At 46.7% G+C, this 15,987-nt stretch overlaps 1 protein-coding gene across 1 annotated transcript; it reads left to right on the plus strand.

Moving 5' to 3' along the window:
• The first annotated feature begins 4,543 nt into the window (after positions 1-4,543).
• LOC144121385 (uncharacterized) lies at positions 4,544-8,095 on the plus strand. Its single transcript, XM_077654581.1, has 3 exons — positions 4,544-4,689; positions 6,478-7,456; positions 7,979-8,095. Coding segments are annotated over exons 1-3 (984 nt in total). The 5' UTR covers positions 4,544-4,686; the 3' UTR covers positions 7,981-8,095.
• Positions 8,096-15,987: the final 7,892 nt, after the last annotated feature.

The raw sequence follows: 15,987 nt of genomic DNA on the forward strand, positions 1-15,987 counted from the left end.
GAATGCCACTGGAAAGAAAGAAGTGTGCTAGAGTACCGATTGTAAACGTCTTCTAATGATAGGAATCGCACTGCCTTTGTAAAACAACGCGTTTCCGATAACACGCTCTGAGAACAGGCGCCGAAATCTCGTCTTTCCCGAACTGCGCAGAACTACGCAGCAGCATCGCCCCGGTAGCGTTGCAGCCCGGGCAAGCGCCGGTGAAACCGGTTCGGCCGGCGCTGGCATGCCGCGCGTGTCTGCGCTCTTACGCCGCAATATCTGCCTCCTGCAAGACAAACGCCCTCGTCCCGGTAACGTGACGCTGAAGTATCACCTTTTGTGCCCTTGGATATCGGGGCGCGAGATCGCCCGAGTCCCTCCGGCAGCACACCCGCACCACACAATCGGAATGTTTTAGCCGTGAGCGCCCCGCCAGCGTGCGCTGAAGTAGGATGAAGGTCTCAGCGATCGAGCAGCGCTTGCCTCCTCCCCCCCCCCCCCCCCCCCCCTCCCCAAGCCAGGAAACCGCGAGTCGTGAAAGGCATCTAAATGAGCCCGACGCTACTGCTACCGCTCCCGGGGGAATGCAGTGGAAATAACATGTAGCTGCGAGCGATCGCAGCAGAGGATTTCACTGGCCTGGGAAATCTAATAACCGATGCGGCTCCCGCCTTTTTAAAACGGAAATGCTTATGGTCGTGGAGCAGACGTACAACAGATTGCACACAAGTGTTTAGTCCTCTTCGGAGAGAAACACAGCAGAGGAATTACTAAAACGAGCGTTTGGCGGATGCAGCTGACACATATCTTGATCATTGGTTCTAGCACAGGAGTCTACACATCACTCCAATGGCGCCCTCTGTCGGGCGTTAATTACTCTAGGCGTCGCCTGCAAGCTCGATGTAGCTTATTCAGACTTGAGCGGTAAACCAGGATTCATGGGAATGAGTCTGCTTCATAGGGTCTGCCTTTGAGCCCTAGGCCACTCGTAAGTGATGCCAGTCTGCTCCCCGGTGCACTGTTCGATCACTATGGGTACGTCTGCATAATGATTGTTTTACGCGATGTTGAAAGACACAGCTGAGAAAATGCAGTGACAACACTTCGGTCATTAATTATGTAATTGATAAAGTAGAACGGAAGAGATGACAAGTTTGAAAAGGTGTGCTTGATATTCTTTCCGGCGGTGTAGGGAGGAAATGTTGCGTCGTATCCAACGTTCAGTGCAGAAATGTTACGATATATAGAGCAAACACCTCAAAATGTTTTGACCATCCTTAGTATCTGCTGGACAGGTAACCCGACCGCAAAATGGTAAATGGTTTGATCGCTTTTATCTGTTTTGTACCAAAAACACTCAGACCCTGAGGGCCACTGTTTTGAAGGCCTGCGGATAATTTCGATCACCTGCGGTTCTTTAACCTTCACTCACATCCCGAAGCACACGGGTATTTAGCACTTCGCCTGCGCCTGCTCAGCAGCCGACCACCATAACTACTGAGCCAACGCGGCGCCTACCATCAAAGAGATTCTAAGTGGTGAAAGTACGGAAAAACATTTTGCATCAATAAAAAATTAAGAGCGCAAGATACGCGTGAAACCTGTTCACTATGAGGATTTACGGCCAATGAAATCGAGCGCAACTACGCAGATCAGGTTTGTTGAAAAATATCTCAGCATGATGTACGTGCACCCCCCGTCAAAAGTATACGGCCCAAGTAGTTTTCTCGTCAGGCCTAAATCATGCCTCGTTATGCATCCTCAGCGACCGTAATCTCTCGAAAGGGGAATGTTTTGGCGTCCTAAATTCTTCCAAGGTTCTGACAGTTTAATGTGCTAGGGATTCACGCTAAACAGCTTAGAAGCAAACCCATTGGGCTGTATGCTTTTGACGAGGGCTGTACGCCTATCACTAGATGCATTCTTACAACACATCTATTGTGTCTCTAGGCACTGTCTTCAACTCTTTAAAGAATAGCCAGTACGGGAAAGAGGAAAGAAAAAGGAGTAACCTGTAGGGGCAGAAAGTTTTGTAAAAGCGACACCATACTGCTACTTCGCTGCCAGCAGGAATGTCAAAAGAATATGGGCGCACCAGTAGGGAGCCCCATTGCACCTATCCTCGCATGTCTGCTGTCAGCGTAATAACTTGATTTAGTCCGCAAGCGCTAGAGATTGCACTCAAACGCTTCACCGTTGCCTGTGCAGCCCCTCTGCAACCTCAAAGAGCTGGGTGTCTGGTCGCCACGTGCTTGGGCCGCAGGCTGGCCACCTAGGTCACGTGACCTTGTGACGTGAGACAACCTGCCCACCGATTTGTGAGCATACTGCCCTCCGTGCCAGCAGCTCAATTAATGATTACGTGTACGAGTTTGTTCGGGAACAGCAACTTTGGTCTCACAAGCCCAACCAGTGGCAACACCCGCTATCGCAAGGCAGCGGCGCATTGCCTAACGGCGGCACCACTGCGCCAAGAGTAGCACTAGGACTATCAGCGATCTATGAATGGGAAAAAACCCATTATCGCTATGGCGTCATAGCGTTAAAGTGGAGCTTAAGTGTTCCCTTGATTTAAATGAACCTGCACAAATGCCCCTCATCTACAATTTTGTCGATCTTCAATGCCTCTTTTCCCCTGTAAACCTAACCTCGATGTGAATTCGCGACTGAATTTAAAACGAAAGTGCTACAGGATCCAATTTCCGTTTGGCCTAACCACGTAATATCGTACGTCACTTTTTTCTTGTTTTCAGAACACGCTACCAAAAAGCAACCAGAAACCAACACGCACAAAACCCGTGACACAGGGGACATTTTGTCTCCTTTTTAAGGCACAGACCTTGCCGGGAGCAAAAACTCGGGCTAAAGCAGAGCTCCTGACGTTTGCGGCAGAACGTCGATGGTCCAGCGAGTGGTGTATTTATTTATTTATTTATTTATTTATTTATTTATTTATTTATTTATTTATTTATTTATTTATTTATTTAGAGTGTGCCCGGCACGGCAAGGCATTAGGGCTGGACACTGGGCTTCACAATGCAATAGGTAGCATCAGGTTATACAGCTCCAATAATTAAAAACAATAAAAATGTAAAGAGACCGCAAGGGCGAAAAGATAAGCAAAACAAGAGCAGTGGAATTGCATTTCACTTAGTAAAGAAAGAAAAGTGTTGCCGTTGGCGCCCGCCACGCACGCTGGAGGCGTATTCCATTCTGAGATTGTTTTCGGAACAAAGGAGCATTTTATTTAACTTGTTTTGGATTTAATTTTGCGATTCTTGTTTTCGTGGTCCCTTCTGGTCGGCATGTAGTTAGAGATTTGAGTATATTTTTGTCTCTCCAGTTTTGTAAGTTTATAATATATGGAGAGCACTTGCCTTAGCCTACTTGTTTCTCAGCCTTTCCGCCAATATTTCCTATCCGATAGTATTTTTCATGTCAGTGACGTTAGCTTCTCTTGAGTAATGTTTGGATATGAGCCTGACTGTCGGGTTTTGTATACTTTCAAATTTATCTATAAGTTAGTGTTGGTGGGGGTCCCATAGGACAATGGCGGATTCCAAGTGCGGCCTTACCAGCGCCTGATAAACTGCAAGTTCTAATCTCTGGTGAGCATTGCGAAGCGCCGTCTTTATTACGTTTAAAATTTGACTTGTTTTACTTAGCGTCCTAATAATGTGTTGATTGAATACGAGATCACTAGTCAGAGCAACGCCTAACTATTTTGCTTGAGACATTTTTTCTACTGAATTATCTCTTATTTGATACGAACGAAAACTTATTTTTTTCTCGAACTTGTTACATGATAACATTTCCTAGTATGCAGCTGCAACTCCGAATACTGGCATTATGCGACTATGCTGTTTACTGCATCCTGGAGGATTTCCGTGTCGCAAGTGCTTAAAATTGTGGAGTATAAGTTTAACAGCTTGTGATCAGTAAATGCAAGGTGAGTTTATAGTTTTAGCCAGAACACATAGGTCGAAGGCTCATATTGTCAACACACCTGCCCCCATATCCCGTTACCGCTTTTGTAACTGCGCCAGCTTCAATAACTCCAGAACCAGGGAAAAAATGTGCCTGGCAGGGTTTGCTTTGCACATTTGATATGACTCCCTTAGTCTCTTTCTCACGGGTGATTGCGATTACTAGGCGCAACAGAAGCGAAACAACGTTTCCTGGCTTTCTTCTCCTACGTCCCCTCCGTATGGCGGCATAAATACTGCCTCGCAGTATTTGATACCTGGTGTACAAATTGCGTGTTTTCCTTGTTTTCCTTCCAGGAGCTGTTTTGTTATCGACACTTTCAATGCTGCAACGCCAAGATGAAGCCACCCATGGTTTTGGCCTTCGTGGATTATCACCGGGGATACCCGCGAAGATCGCACAAAGCCCGAAGGCGAAGGAAGAAAACACCCTCCACATGTTCGCTACAACGAAGATCGCTGCCGCTTCTGGCTCAGGGACGTTTCGGCACCTCTAGAATCCGCGACGCGTATGAACTGCGTGCGATACTGTCTATAACGGCACCTTCTCATTCGCGCTGGCTTCGCGTTTCTTTTTTGTTTTTATTATATCATCAATGTTTACCACTGTCCTCCTTGTGTCAAAGACTCGGTATAAAAGGTCCGGAAGCGGGCTTCGTTGGACTCAGAGGGGTGTTTTTCCTTACCGTGTGCTGAGGCGGGAAACAGCTTTATAGTCATGGTAAGCAAAAATATATGTGTTCTTTGTTTCGCGCAGCTTTCTGGATTGGATAAATATATGCATGAGGATTAATAGTCACGATGCTTAGGCAGACTTTGGGGCTGCATGGAAAAAAGAGTACCTTCTACAATGGAGTGACGCCTTACGCGGCACTAGCTTCAAATCATGACCTTTAATGTATAACCGCTTTGACAAATAAGAAGCACTTCCTTTGGTTCGAGTTCGGGTAAATTGGCAATCTGTCAAAAAAAAAAAGAAACGACATTTTTAATGTCTTACCTGAAAGCTTCGCTTTCTATCAACGAAATCATAACTTACTGAACATTTTCTTACCAAGCTATCCTAAAGCGATAATGAACGTTGTAATCTGCTGTGTGTGAAATCGTACCATCCCCTACCATATCCGGTCCTTAAGTTGGCACCAAGATCTCCACTCGGTACAACAGATGGCTTTGCACCATACAAATGCGCATGCCTCTCGCTTTGGAGCTCAGAAATTTGAAATCAGCAGCGGGATCTTTTAGCCGAGGACAAAAAACGGCTCCTTTCTAGTGAATTCGTTACGGGCAGAAGGAATGAGCAGACAACTAACAAAACATCCCGGCGCTTATGAAATGTTAAAATTGGCATTTCCCGGCGGGAAAATGAATGCCAATAATTCACTCTAAAAAATGCAGCTTTAATAGTACTGATTGTTGGTGCGTGCGTCGACTGCATAGGATTCAAAGAAAAAGTAAGTAGCACAGCTCAGATATTCCACGCAATCCCTCGCAGACAAACGGCACAACTTTGAGGTAATGTCAATTAGAAATATACGCTAAGGGAGCTCAATAATGTTCTCGTTTTTTCCTAGCTGAGTAGCGTGTTTATTTCGCAGTGCGGTTAGAATTGGCCGCTTGTAAGCGTAAGACTGTTAGGAGCGTAATGGTTTCATGAAATGATTGCACCAGCTGTGTATCCGAGCGTTTGCAGTCTTGACAAACAAAAACAAATCGCTGGGCACGCTACAGTAATTAAAAAAAGCAGCACAAGCTGCGACTGTTAATAATTCTCCTTATATTTTCCTTTCTTTTTAATTTGTATATTTCTTGATATGTTAGGGACAAGTATTCCATAGCAGAGGCCACACCAGCTCCTTCACTCGTAGTTTTGCGTATGGTGTCAGAGAAAACCAGAGCCATTGCAGTGTCAGCTGGCCAACATCTTATTTAAAAGCAGAATGTTACAAAGCAATTTTTCAAATCTAAGCACAATATTTGGGTGCAAAAGCGTATAACAATTATTGTCTAGAGCAAAAGAAAGAACAGAAGTGCCTTGCAAATAGGCCTGTTAAGAAGTGATTTTTTTTCCCGCGCCTTCTGCAGTCGTGCAGAAAAGTGGCGCATCGGGCTAGTTTGTGCAGGTATGTCATATTCTGAAGCCCAAGAAGGACGAGTTGAAAGTAGAGCTCGTCTTTGTCAGTCTCTTTCTGTGTCCTTACAGTTGCTGCGCTTCAGAATATGATATGGCTGCAGCAATGGGGCGAGCTTTTCTCCCTTCAGACTATGCATGTATTTTTACTGCAGGCTCTCATACACTGTCTTTTGCGGAGGTGACACCGAAGGCTACAGGCACATGCCTTGCGCGCATAAGTTGAGCTCAATTCACCACAGCTCGCAAGTGCAGCATGAGCTGGAGGGCGCTGAACACTGAGGGAAGCGTTCACCTTTGCAGTGCGTTACGCATCTTCTGTTTTGTTGGCTCAGCTGGAGACTGCTATAAGTATCTTATGCCTTTGCATTCTTCCAGATTCGCGCAATGCTTGTGCTGGCAACGGCCAGTAACGCGTTTGCGGCCTACCCCGGCGGCGGCTACCACGCCGCAGTCACCGGCCTAGCACCAGCCAGCTACGCGGTAGCAGCGCCAGCTGTGGCCACCACATTTCACCATGCTCCAGCTGTTGCTACATTCGCTCACGCCGCCCCTGCAGTTGCCACTTTCCACGCTGCTCCATCGGTCGCTACAGTGTCCAGGTTCCAGACTTACCATGCCCCAGCTGTCGCGACTGTGGCGGCGGCGCCCGCTGGGGCAACTTACCACGCTCCAGCACCGGTATTTTCCGTGGCTCCGGCTGTTACCCGGGTGGCAACACTCCGCGCCGCTCCGGCCTTCACCACAGTGGCCGCTGCTCCAACTTTCTTGGCCGCTCCCGCTCCTGTTGTGGCTGCTGCTCCCGCGGTGACCCGGGTGCACACCTATCATGCTGCCCCGGCCGTCGCTACGGTGGCTGCGGCGCCTGCCGTAGTGGCTGCGCCTGCCGTGACTCGGTTCGCGACTTACCACGCTGCCCCAGCTTTCACCACCGTCCACGCAGCGCCAGCCCTGGCCGTAGCCACCCCAACATTCACCAGGGTGGCAGCTGTTCGGACTGCCCCAGTTTTTACAGCCTTTCAGGCTGCGCCAGCCGTCGCCACTGTCCATGCGGCGCCAGCCGTGGCCGTAGCCGCTCCGGTCGTGACCAGGCTGCAAACAGTCCACCATGTCGCTCCAGCCGTCGCTACTGTCGCTGCCGCTCCAGCTGCAGTGGTAGCTGCAGCCCCAGCCGTGGCCACTGTTGCTGCGGCTCCAGCCGTCGCTACCTTCGCTCCTGCTTATGGCTACGGCATCAGCAGCCTGTATGGGGCGGGCCACTACCGTTTCGGTCATGGCCTCCTGCCAACCTATGGTCTGAACTATGGATATGGCCTGGGCGGCCTCGACTACGCAGCCCTTCTCCGCAAGAAGAAGTGTATGTATTATCGTTTTCTCAAGCCTGATTTGGAAGCTCGCGCATAGAATTGCTCGTCCTGAAGTTCAACCGCAAAGGCTTCTGAGATTGAGATTGGCAATTCTCAATCTGCCTAGCCGCTTCTGCGAACGTTAGACATGGAAGTGTCCGTAAAGCGTACACTTTTTGTTCACCTGCACGTATTCACGAAGAAAAAAACGCGGCTATCAGGGTACCGCCATGTTTAGTGGGTTTTATGTTAAGGTTAGTTATTAAACAGCTTATTATATTTAAAAAAGTCTGATCGCAGAAAATAAGTTTTTTCCAGCAAATACACGTGTCTCTTAGCATGGGAAAATGTCGCAACATCTTGCATGAAAAATTTCTGTCGTTGTTTTTTGGGCATTCGTCTACCAATAGTCCAAATATGCGGAAACATTTGCAGGGATAGGAACGGTTTCTGCGATCTCGGCGAGTTCTTTTTAGTCGCTGCATTACAGGGAAATATCAGCTGTTATATTTATATACTCCTTTTATTTGCAGGAGGGAACCGGATACATCTATCCTTCATCAGCCCTTCCGCACAAAGAATTTTCTTCGGGTACTACCACTTACACTGTTGTACAGTCTGCGAATAAAATCATACTTGATATCCTTCAATGTCGGTTTCACAGTATAGCATTCGTCGACATCTTAGAATAGCCTGGAATGCGCTGTAGTTATGCTTGTTTTATTATACTTCGTAAGCATTGGTACTATAACTTCAAGAAAACGACGGTCTGGGTGGTTGAGGCCTTCAGACACATCCCCTCTCACCGCCGCCAACTTTCGCTCTCAAGAGGAACCATTGACCACCAAACTTACCATGTTTACCCTCCAGAAGCGCAACCCACCGAAGGCTGCCCTTCACAATTCCTTTACGCCCCAGAAACTCACGAAGCTCAACAACTTTAGAGCGGCAGTGAAATCTAACTTAAACATTCGTTGGGAAAGCCCATAAGAAGCACCACCCCCACGCCACCTCCTCATCCCGTCCCACATACCTAGGTAGGTGGATGCTAATCTGCCCGCCGCGCCCCGCACACCACACCCACCCTCGAATCCCACCCCACCCACAATCTACCAATCCAACTTCACCGTGCTGAAAAATTCTCTCGCGTGTGTCAAGTCTCGGCTTAGAGTAAAAAGCATTCATTCGATTAAAAAAACGTAAATCAAGCACTGATGCCAAATCTAAATGCTTTTTCAGAATTGTCGCATGCGATGTCTGACTGTCTGATAACTGCTGTTCCTAATTACTGGTGCTTATGAAACATCGAAACTAAATCCGATTTGTAAGCTAGGCGCATGCTTTTGCAATTTCTCTTTAGTTCCCAAACAAGATGGGCTGCCGTCAGATACCTGACTTTTTTTTACCAAGCCCTTTCTCGGAACTTTAGCTAATTACGAGATCTATTCAGTTGCCATGGCATGTTTAAAATAATTACAAAAAGCAGCTGGATATCTTCCCATTAAAATACATTGCCGGCGTAACTTTACACAGGGGTTGATGTAGTTGATAAACCTTACTGACGCATCTCTTGAGTGAGTGCAAACGCATGCATGGGTGCAAAAAAATGCGTCAACTTAATTCAAATACACGCATATATACCGCTCCTAGTGGCTGAGAAGCGCGCCTCACTTACTTTGAAATTTAAAGGGTTGCGGGTTGGGAGCCTTAAATTTGCTTTTCCCCGCCAAACCGCATAAGGAGCGTAAAAAAAAGAAAACAGTGTCTGGCTGTATCTTATTATAGCTTGATATGAGCGCACGAGCGCAATTGGAAAAGAAAATGACACGCTAAATTGGTAGGTGCGCAGAATGAGGAGGGTAGCGTATTTTAAAGGAAACAAATGAAATTGGAGCGCCGCAGTTGTTTCAGGTGGACGAGACAAGGGATATTCGGCGGAGTATGAAAACATATATGTTCATGGTAACATTTCTTGAGAGAAAAGTTTGGGATGATTTTATTTACCCAACTGGCACGTTTATACTCGGAACAGTGCTCTGTTTTAACCATTTGATGACCAAGAAGCAAAAGTTGTCCGTACTGCACAGGTTTATACACAACAACCTGGTACTAACGAATGGGATTGCACCTCCAACACCTTGCAGCTGCGTTCTAGAAAGCTCCTCTAGCAAAGGTGCTGGCTCTGATCTCCTGTTCTATATGTTGCATAAAACGATGCTATGCTCTTGCCGAGAAAGTGCAGATCCTTCTTTAAATCTTTCGGCGCAAATGCGGGAGAGGTGCACCTCGCGCCGGCAGAGCGCTAGCGGTGAGAACAAGAGAGAGGAATCGATACTTTCATACCGTTCACGCCTGCGGTCGAGCTGGAAGTGAGCCACACCAGCTCTCACCTTTCCGCCGTGAACAGAATACAAACGAAATGCGCTCTTCCCCTACAGAACAATAATTTTAGAGGCGATGTGCGGGAACTCAGTTTTCTAGCGACTACGCTGTTTTCTAAGTAACTATGCAAAATGGAATTGAAGGAGATACACAAAGCTGATAATCTTAGCAGGAAAAACTTTATAAAGAGTCGTGAGAGTAAGAGTAATTAGGTGCGTGTTTTATTTCTTTTTGCTTCGTTTGTTCTTCAGATAGTGTCTAAGAGGAGGGCCAAGGTTAAAGGCTAAGAAGCCCGACCAGGTCTTGGCCACTTGGACAAATGCATTTTGTACAAGTGGCTGTGGCAAAGAGGCCACAGCCACTCCTGATGCGGGCAGAGATTAGTCCTTCGCATTTCAAGTGGCATTACTATTCCCTTTACTTCCTTGACTGGCCAGCGTGTTTACTAAGCGACACACGCTCAGGAATTAAGAGGCTCTTGACAGATCAAACTGACGTCTTCCCATTTACCAACTGCGGACTATCACTGCCTTTTTAATAAAAGATAGGTATCTAGAAACTCTTTCCTGCCATAGGAAACGAGCTTCATTTTCTGCTGAGATACGAGTGCTTCGTTCTTTCATCAAGCTTTCTCTGCTGCCCTTCACAAGCAGTCGCGTGAGCAGGAACTAGCCACTGAGGTCCTCCGATTGATAATAGAGTAACTTTCAAATGACGGCACTGGGCACGGATAGGGACATTGCAGTTTAAACCAGGCAGGAGAGAGTCGTGTAACGTATAGCGAGATTTGAAACAATATGGTGTCCTTTCCGCCCTTTTATCTCATCAGAGGAAATTAATTAATAAAACAACGTGGAACACAGGCAGGGATTTACAGAGAAATGAGCTGCGTCTTCTTGTTGAAATATTTTTTGTTAGATAGAAAGAGCAATAACTTCAGTCTTTTATGTTGAAAGAAGTTAAGATCTCTGATTTTGCGGCTACATGTATAATTACGGGGGTTTAGGCCGATTTTCATGCCAGACCAGGTACACATTCGTTCTCTCTAACCGCTAGTTCCGCGCGCCTGACGGCGACTGCATTGACCTCCCTCTCAACCTGGGCGCGCAATATGAACTGGAGTAATACTGACATTTTACCGAGTTGGTACCGAATCTGGGAAAAGAAAAACAGCGCCAAAAAAGGCCGCCACAGTCTGGAAGACGTTGAATTAACGAGCGTTAGCTGTTTGGTTTACTAGATGAAGAAATCGAAGAAGAACGCACCACTCGTCTCGAGAAACGGACTGTAATACCTTTTGAATCGGGGTGGATTGCCACCATGCTCGGCTACGCGTGGGCGCACGCCGCCTAGCGGAACGATCACCGCCTAACACCATCTATTGAAGAAATTACGATGCACGTTTACCCATTGTCGAGTTGCACACCCTCAAGATACGTCCCAAACGGAATTTTCTTCGTTTGGGGGGTCAAGGTGGGCCTAGAATTTGGCTTGGGGTGCAATATGGTAACGCTTCAATTAGAAATTGAATGTATACAATGTTTACATATTATTTATTTGTGGTTTTATTCCTATACTACAACACATGGGGTTTTGTTTGCCTACCAAATTTGGTATACAACTGTCCCCGGATGGGTGCCCGTGGTTGCTGGAGTATATATAGCGGAACGATTGCATACATGTATAGCGGTCCGGTAACGACAGTTTTCCTACCCGTTTTAGGATATAAGCGCAGAAACGGGTGCTGTTGTAGAAGAAAGGCGACCTACATTTCCTACAAGGCAGTCCACGCTGTCACTCGTGGGACGTTCCTTCATCTGATCCGAGGCGTGCGAGCCGACGCGTCCCACTGTGGCAAGGAGCTCCGAGCGGCCGGTTGAAGGTTCAAAGCGGAACTTCGGTAGGATACGCTGTATTGAGTCTGCCACTGGCCGCTCGGAGCTCCTCGCCACGGTGCGACGCGTCGGCTCTCACGCCTCGGATCAGATGAAGGAACGTGCCACGAGTGACAGCGTGGACTGACTTCTAAGAAATGTAGGTCGGCTTCCTTCTACAACAGCCCCGCTTCTGCGCTTTGTGTGTGCTTTGTGTACGTCTCTCCTTGTCCCATCGACTTCGCGCAGTTTTTTATTCGCATCAGCTATGAACCGACAAGCCCAACTTCATGTCCTACTTCAATTTTAAAGGGACACTGAGGAGCACCCTATCAAAATTTTTTTGTTAGCAACATCTGATAGTTCGACATTTCATGGCTTTGTTGACGCTTGTCCGGGAGCGAAAGATGCATTTATTTCAAAGAAATTTGGATTCGAAGTTGAAAAATTTTTTCCCGCCGCTCCGATTCAAACTCGAGAACTCTTATGACGACACGGAGAACTCTTATGACGACACAGAACGGAGTGACGTGAAATGTGACGTAAACGGAGACTCCGTAATTTCTGGTGAGTAGCGGTGCGGTGCGCCTTTCCTTTGCAAGCCTCAGAGATTCGTGACATCCATGAGGTAAGGAAAATTCCTCCATGGTGGCACCTTTTGTCCTAGGAAGTCATCACGCTTGTACTTGCGAGATTGGCCTGTGGCGGCGATACCTGTATTTTGGTTCTTGCTATTTTCTACATTACAAGAGCTTTGTTTTTAGGAAGAGTGGCGTTTTTGTGATCAGGAGCTGGTATTCTATGGATACAAGCCAACTTCAATTTCTCCTCAGTGTCCCTTTAATGGCCGCCATCTTGGATTCGAGAAAACGAAACTATGCCACCATTTCATCCCCTCACGTCATGCTCTCATAGTTCTACCTCTATCCACCATATTGGACCGTGGCGCCATCACTGGCAAGCGGCAGGTGGTTGTTTCTACAAAGCTATTGTGGATGGCGCTACAAGTCTCAATGCGAGATGCGCTGTTTTCAAGTTGCAGCCACAGATGGCGCTTTGATCTCAGGGTGGTAGGAGACCTCACAAAATCTTGAAACGTGATGAGTAGTTGCCGCCACAGATGGCGCTGTGATCAAGGGTCGTAGCAGACCCCACGCTATTTCGAAAGTTGATGAGTAAGAGCTAACGCTCTTAAAACTAAGGACGTAGACAGAACAGACCCCACATGCGCTGACTCCCAGCTGATTGTTTGTTTATTTACAAAACGCAGAATAAATTCATACTAAAAAAACAAGACAACAAATCAATGAGGCGCATCTAAACATCAAAACTCCCTTTCATGCATGACAACTGATGGATCACTAACACAAATGTGTTCGTTCTTGTAGATATGTCAGGCCTCCGACACCTGTCTTGTTAATTGATTAGGGTGCCAAAACGAAACTGTGGTTTTGTTAAGAAAAGGCTCACACCCATGGCATTTACTACAATGCTTCGCTAGATTTGAAGAAGGCGGTTTTTTCCAGAGGTAGTTTACGCCCCTGCAAGCTTACATTCATGCACCGGCAGTTTGACCGAGATACGAACTACGTTTACTTTTATCTTGGTCAAAAAAATTTATTTAGATGCAAAGATCTATGCTGCATCCAAGTTCTTAATATTCTCGATAATTCCCGAGCATATTTAGGATCACGTTCTTCATACACTGCTGAATCGAAAGGCACACTTTCTGCCGTGCGCTGGAGCATCTAGATCCACGCCCGCTGACAGAGAAAATTTCTCGGCCACTGGCCTCGGCGATCACAGGCGGTGAAGGCTTCCTATGCACTGCTCCGCTTCCTAAGAGCGTTGGGCCTGCACGATCAGTTGTGTCTTCACCGCATGCTTACTGACTTCGCATAGCGCCTTCATTTTCCAGTGACTCCATTTTATCCTTTAGCTTTTTATCCCCCCTCTCTTTTCCGCTTTGTAGGGGAGCAAACCCGTTCTTCCGGTTAACTGCCCTGCCTTTCCCCTTCTTCTTCCTTATCCTCCTGGGCCAAATTTTGGTCCTAAAACTCCGCGGAGAAGGAAACATGCTCCTAATATACACACTGTTACCGAATAGCATAGGCAGTGTAATTTAAGCCGAGATGAAAACGAATTATGCTTGCAAACGGGTTCTGTATCTGAAATATACTTTGTTGCGCAGTGAACTGTCAGCGTTCGCGGCTTCGCCTTTAACAACGACTACATGAAACATGTTTATATATCGCATTCCCAAAAATTCTCAGATATAAATCAGTGCCGCCTCAATAAACTCCTGCATGATCCATTTTCACCAGTTGTCCTCAGCAGTTACTATATTCTAAAGAGGCTTTGTTCTCCGTATTTCATTAATTCACCCAAGTCCCTCTCGGAAAGTGAATCACCTAACCTGCGATCGACAAAATTATGTCTGGAGCGTTTGTTATAATATACAGTGTACGCTTTGATTACAAAGGTAGTCTTCCTTTTTATGCAGATGAGCTCATTCTTGAGTTTTTGTTACGATGAGCGCTACATCGGCGGCCGCAAAAGTGTTGTCGCGTAGTGCTCGATAAAGACCATCACAGTGGGGATCCTATACAGCCTTTCAGGCAAAAACGTGCCGCGTCATATCACGCGTGCCCCCGATGGACGACTCCCCACATGGCCACAGAGCGAGAAAGAAATCATGAACAGAAGTATCACTGCCTACTTGTATGGCAACACCTGTGAAAACTCTTTTCAACGCTGAAACAGGGGAAACGAGTTTCTTTTTATTGAGCCATGCCGCGCCGTTATTATATCGGTTGTTTTTTACCCAGTGTTGAGGCTCGTAATGACATCGATATTATGTAGCAGGGGTCTTTAGAATGGGAGAGAAGTTCGCTTTGGACCGGAAAAGAAAGAATGAGATGAAAAAAAATCAAGAAACTTTGACAACGAAGAACAACATGTAAACACATTACATCCTGTTTTGTACCCATGCTAATGCCACGTCGAAGCGTGCTGCGCATCGCTTTTTGCTGCCATAGTGTATTTGCCATCTCGACGTCTAATTCAATCCTCCGCCCTAGAACGAAGTCCGTTGACTGCGACAACACACCTCGCACAAATCCGACCCAAAGTTCTGAACAGTTGAAAGAACTGTTGTTAGAATCAGCACGCGCTTTCTTTGGCCGCAAAATTAACTATTTGGGCGTTAAGTACGCAATTACCCCCTAATAGTGAAAAAAAATTTCGCCTAAGTGATTCGCGCGCAAAACTTCCGTGGAGTACTTCAATCGTAGCCACATATATTTTCTTAGCAATGAGAACATTTAAATCCGTGAAATACCTGGGAATCCGTGAAAAATCAGTGAAAAATAGTAGACTGTAGACGGGAGGGCCCAGAGAAGTGGGGTGAAGTAACCGCGACTGATGAAAAAAGCAGCACGAACCAAGCAGGCGTCCGACGTACGCATGAAAGAGCGCATGACAAAAAAAAATGATTTCGCGTATACGGTCGTTCGCAACCAGCTGTGGATGTAGTTTCACCTGAGAACGATTTCTACATCCTGGAAGAGCACGCTAACATAGATTCTCAAGAACTGATCGTTCAGGCATGTGTTTCCAGTAAATATATTGCATTAAAGTTTTACAGGGACTCGCAGGCGAACATTTGGCGACTTTCAATCTTCCATACACTATGAACGACCAATGACGTGAAGAAGGTCTCTCTCATCCTGGGCAGCTATAGCGGAGACGCCATAGATTACACAGTCACAGCTACCGCACTATTGAACCACCGAGGAACGGAAACCGACTTGGAATTAATTACTGTAAAGAAAGCTTGTCCCGCATTGCTCAGTCTCGCTGGAAATAATTTTTTCGTCTTTGTGCTTCGAGTGGGAACTGTAGACAACTGCAAGGATCTAAAGGTTGATGTAATAGCGGAATTTAAGGAATTATTCTGCAACCTAGGCTGCAGAAAAGCTACAATGTGGCCCTCAAAGAACGTTCCTAAACAGTCATCATAGCAGCGCGACGTGTTCTGCACTTGTTACGAAAGAACTAAGACGAGAACTCGACCACACGGAGGGTGCTTGCTTCACTCGTAAAATACGAACCGAAGGACTAGGTGAGTCCACGGAAGAACGACGGTTACATCAGAGCATGCATGGATCCGCTTCGCGTGAATGAATAACTTAAGCACGTACACTATGAATGGCCGAAAAGGGCAGAAATCACGACGAAGTTCGCTAATGCAGGCTTATTCTCACCCATAGACTCTAATGATGAAT

The sequence above is a fragment of the Amblyomma americanum genome, chromosome 2 (assembly GCF_052857255.1).
Source record: "Amblyomma americanum isolate KBUSLIRL-KWMA chromosome 2, ASM5285725v1, whole genome shotgun sequence".
Taxonomy (NCBI): domain Eukaryota; kingdom Metazoa; phylum Arthropoda; class Arachnida; order Ixodida; family Ixodidae; genus Amblyomma; species Amblyomma americanum.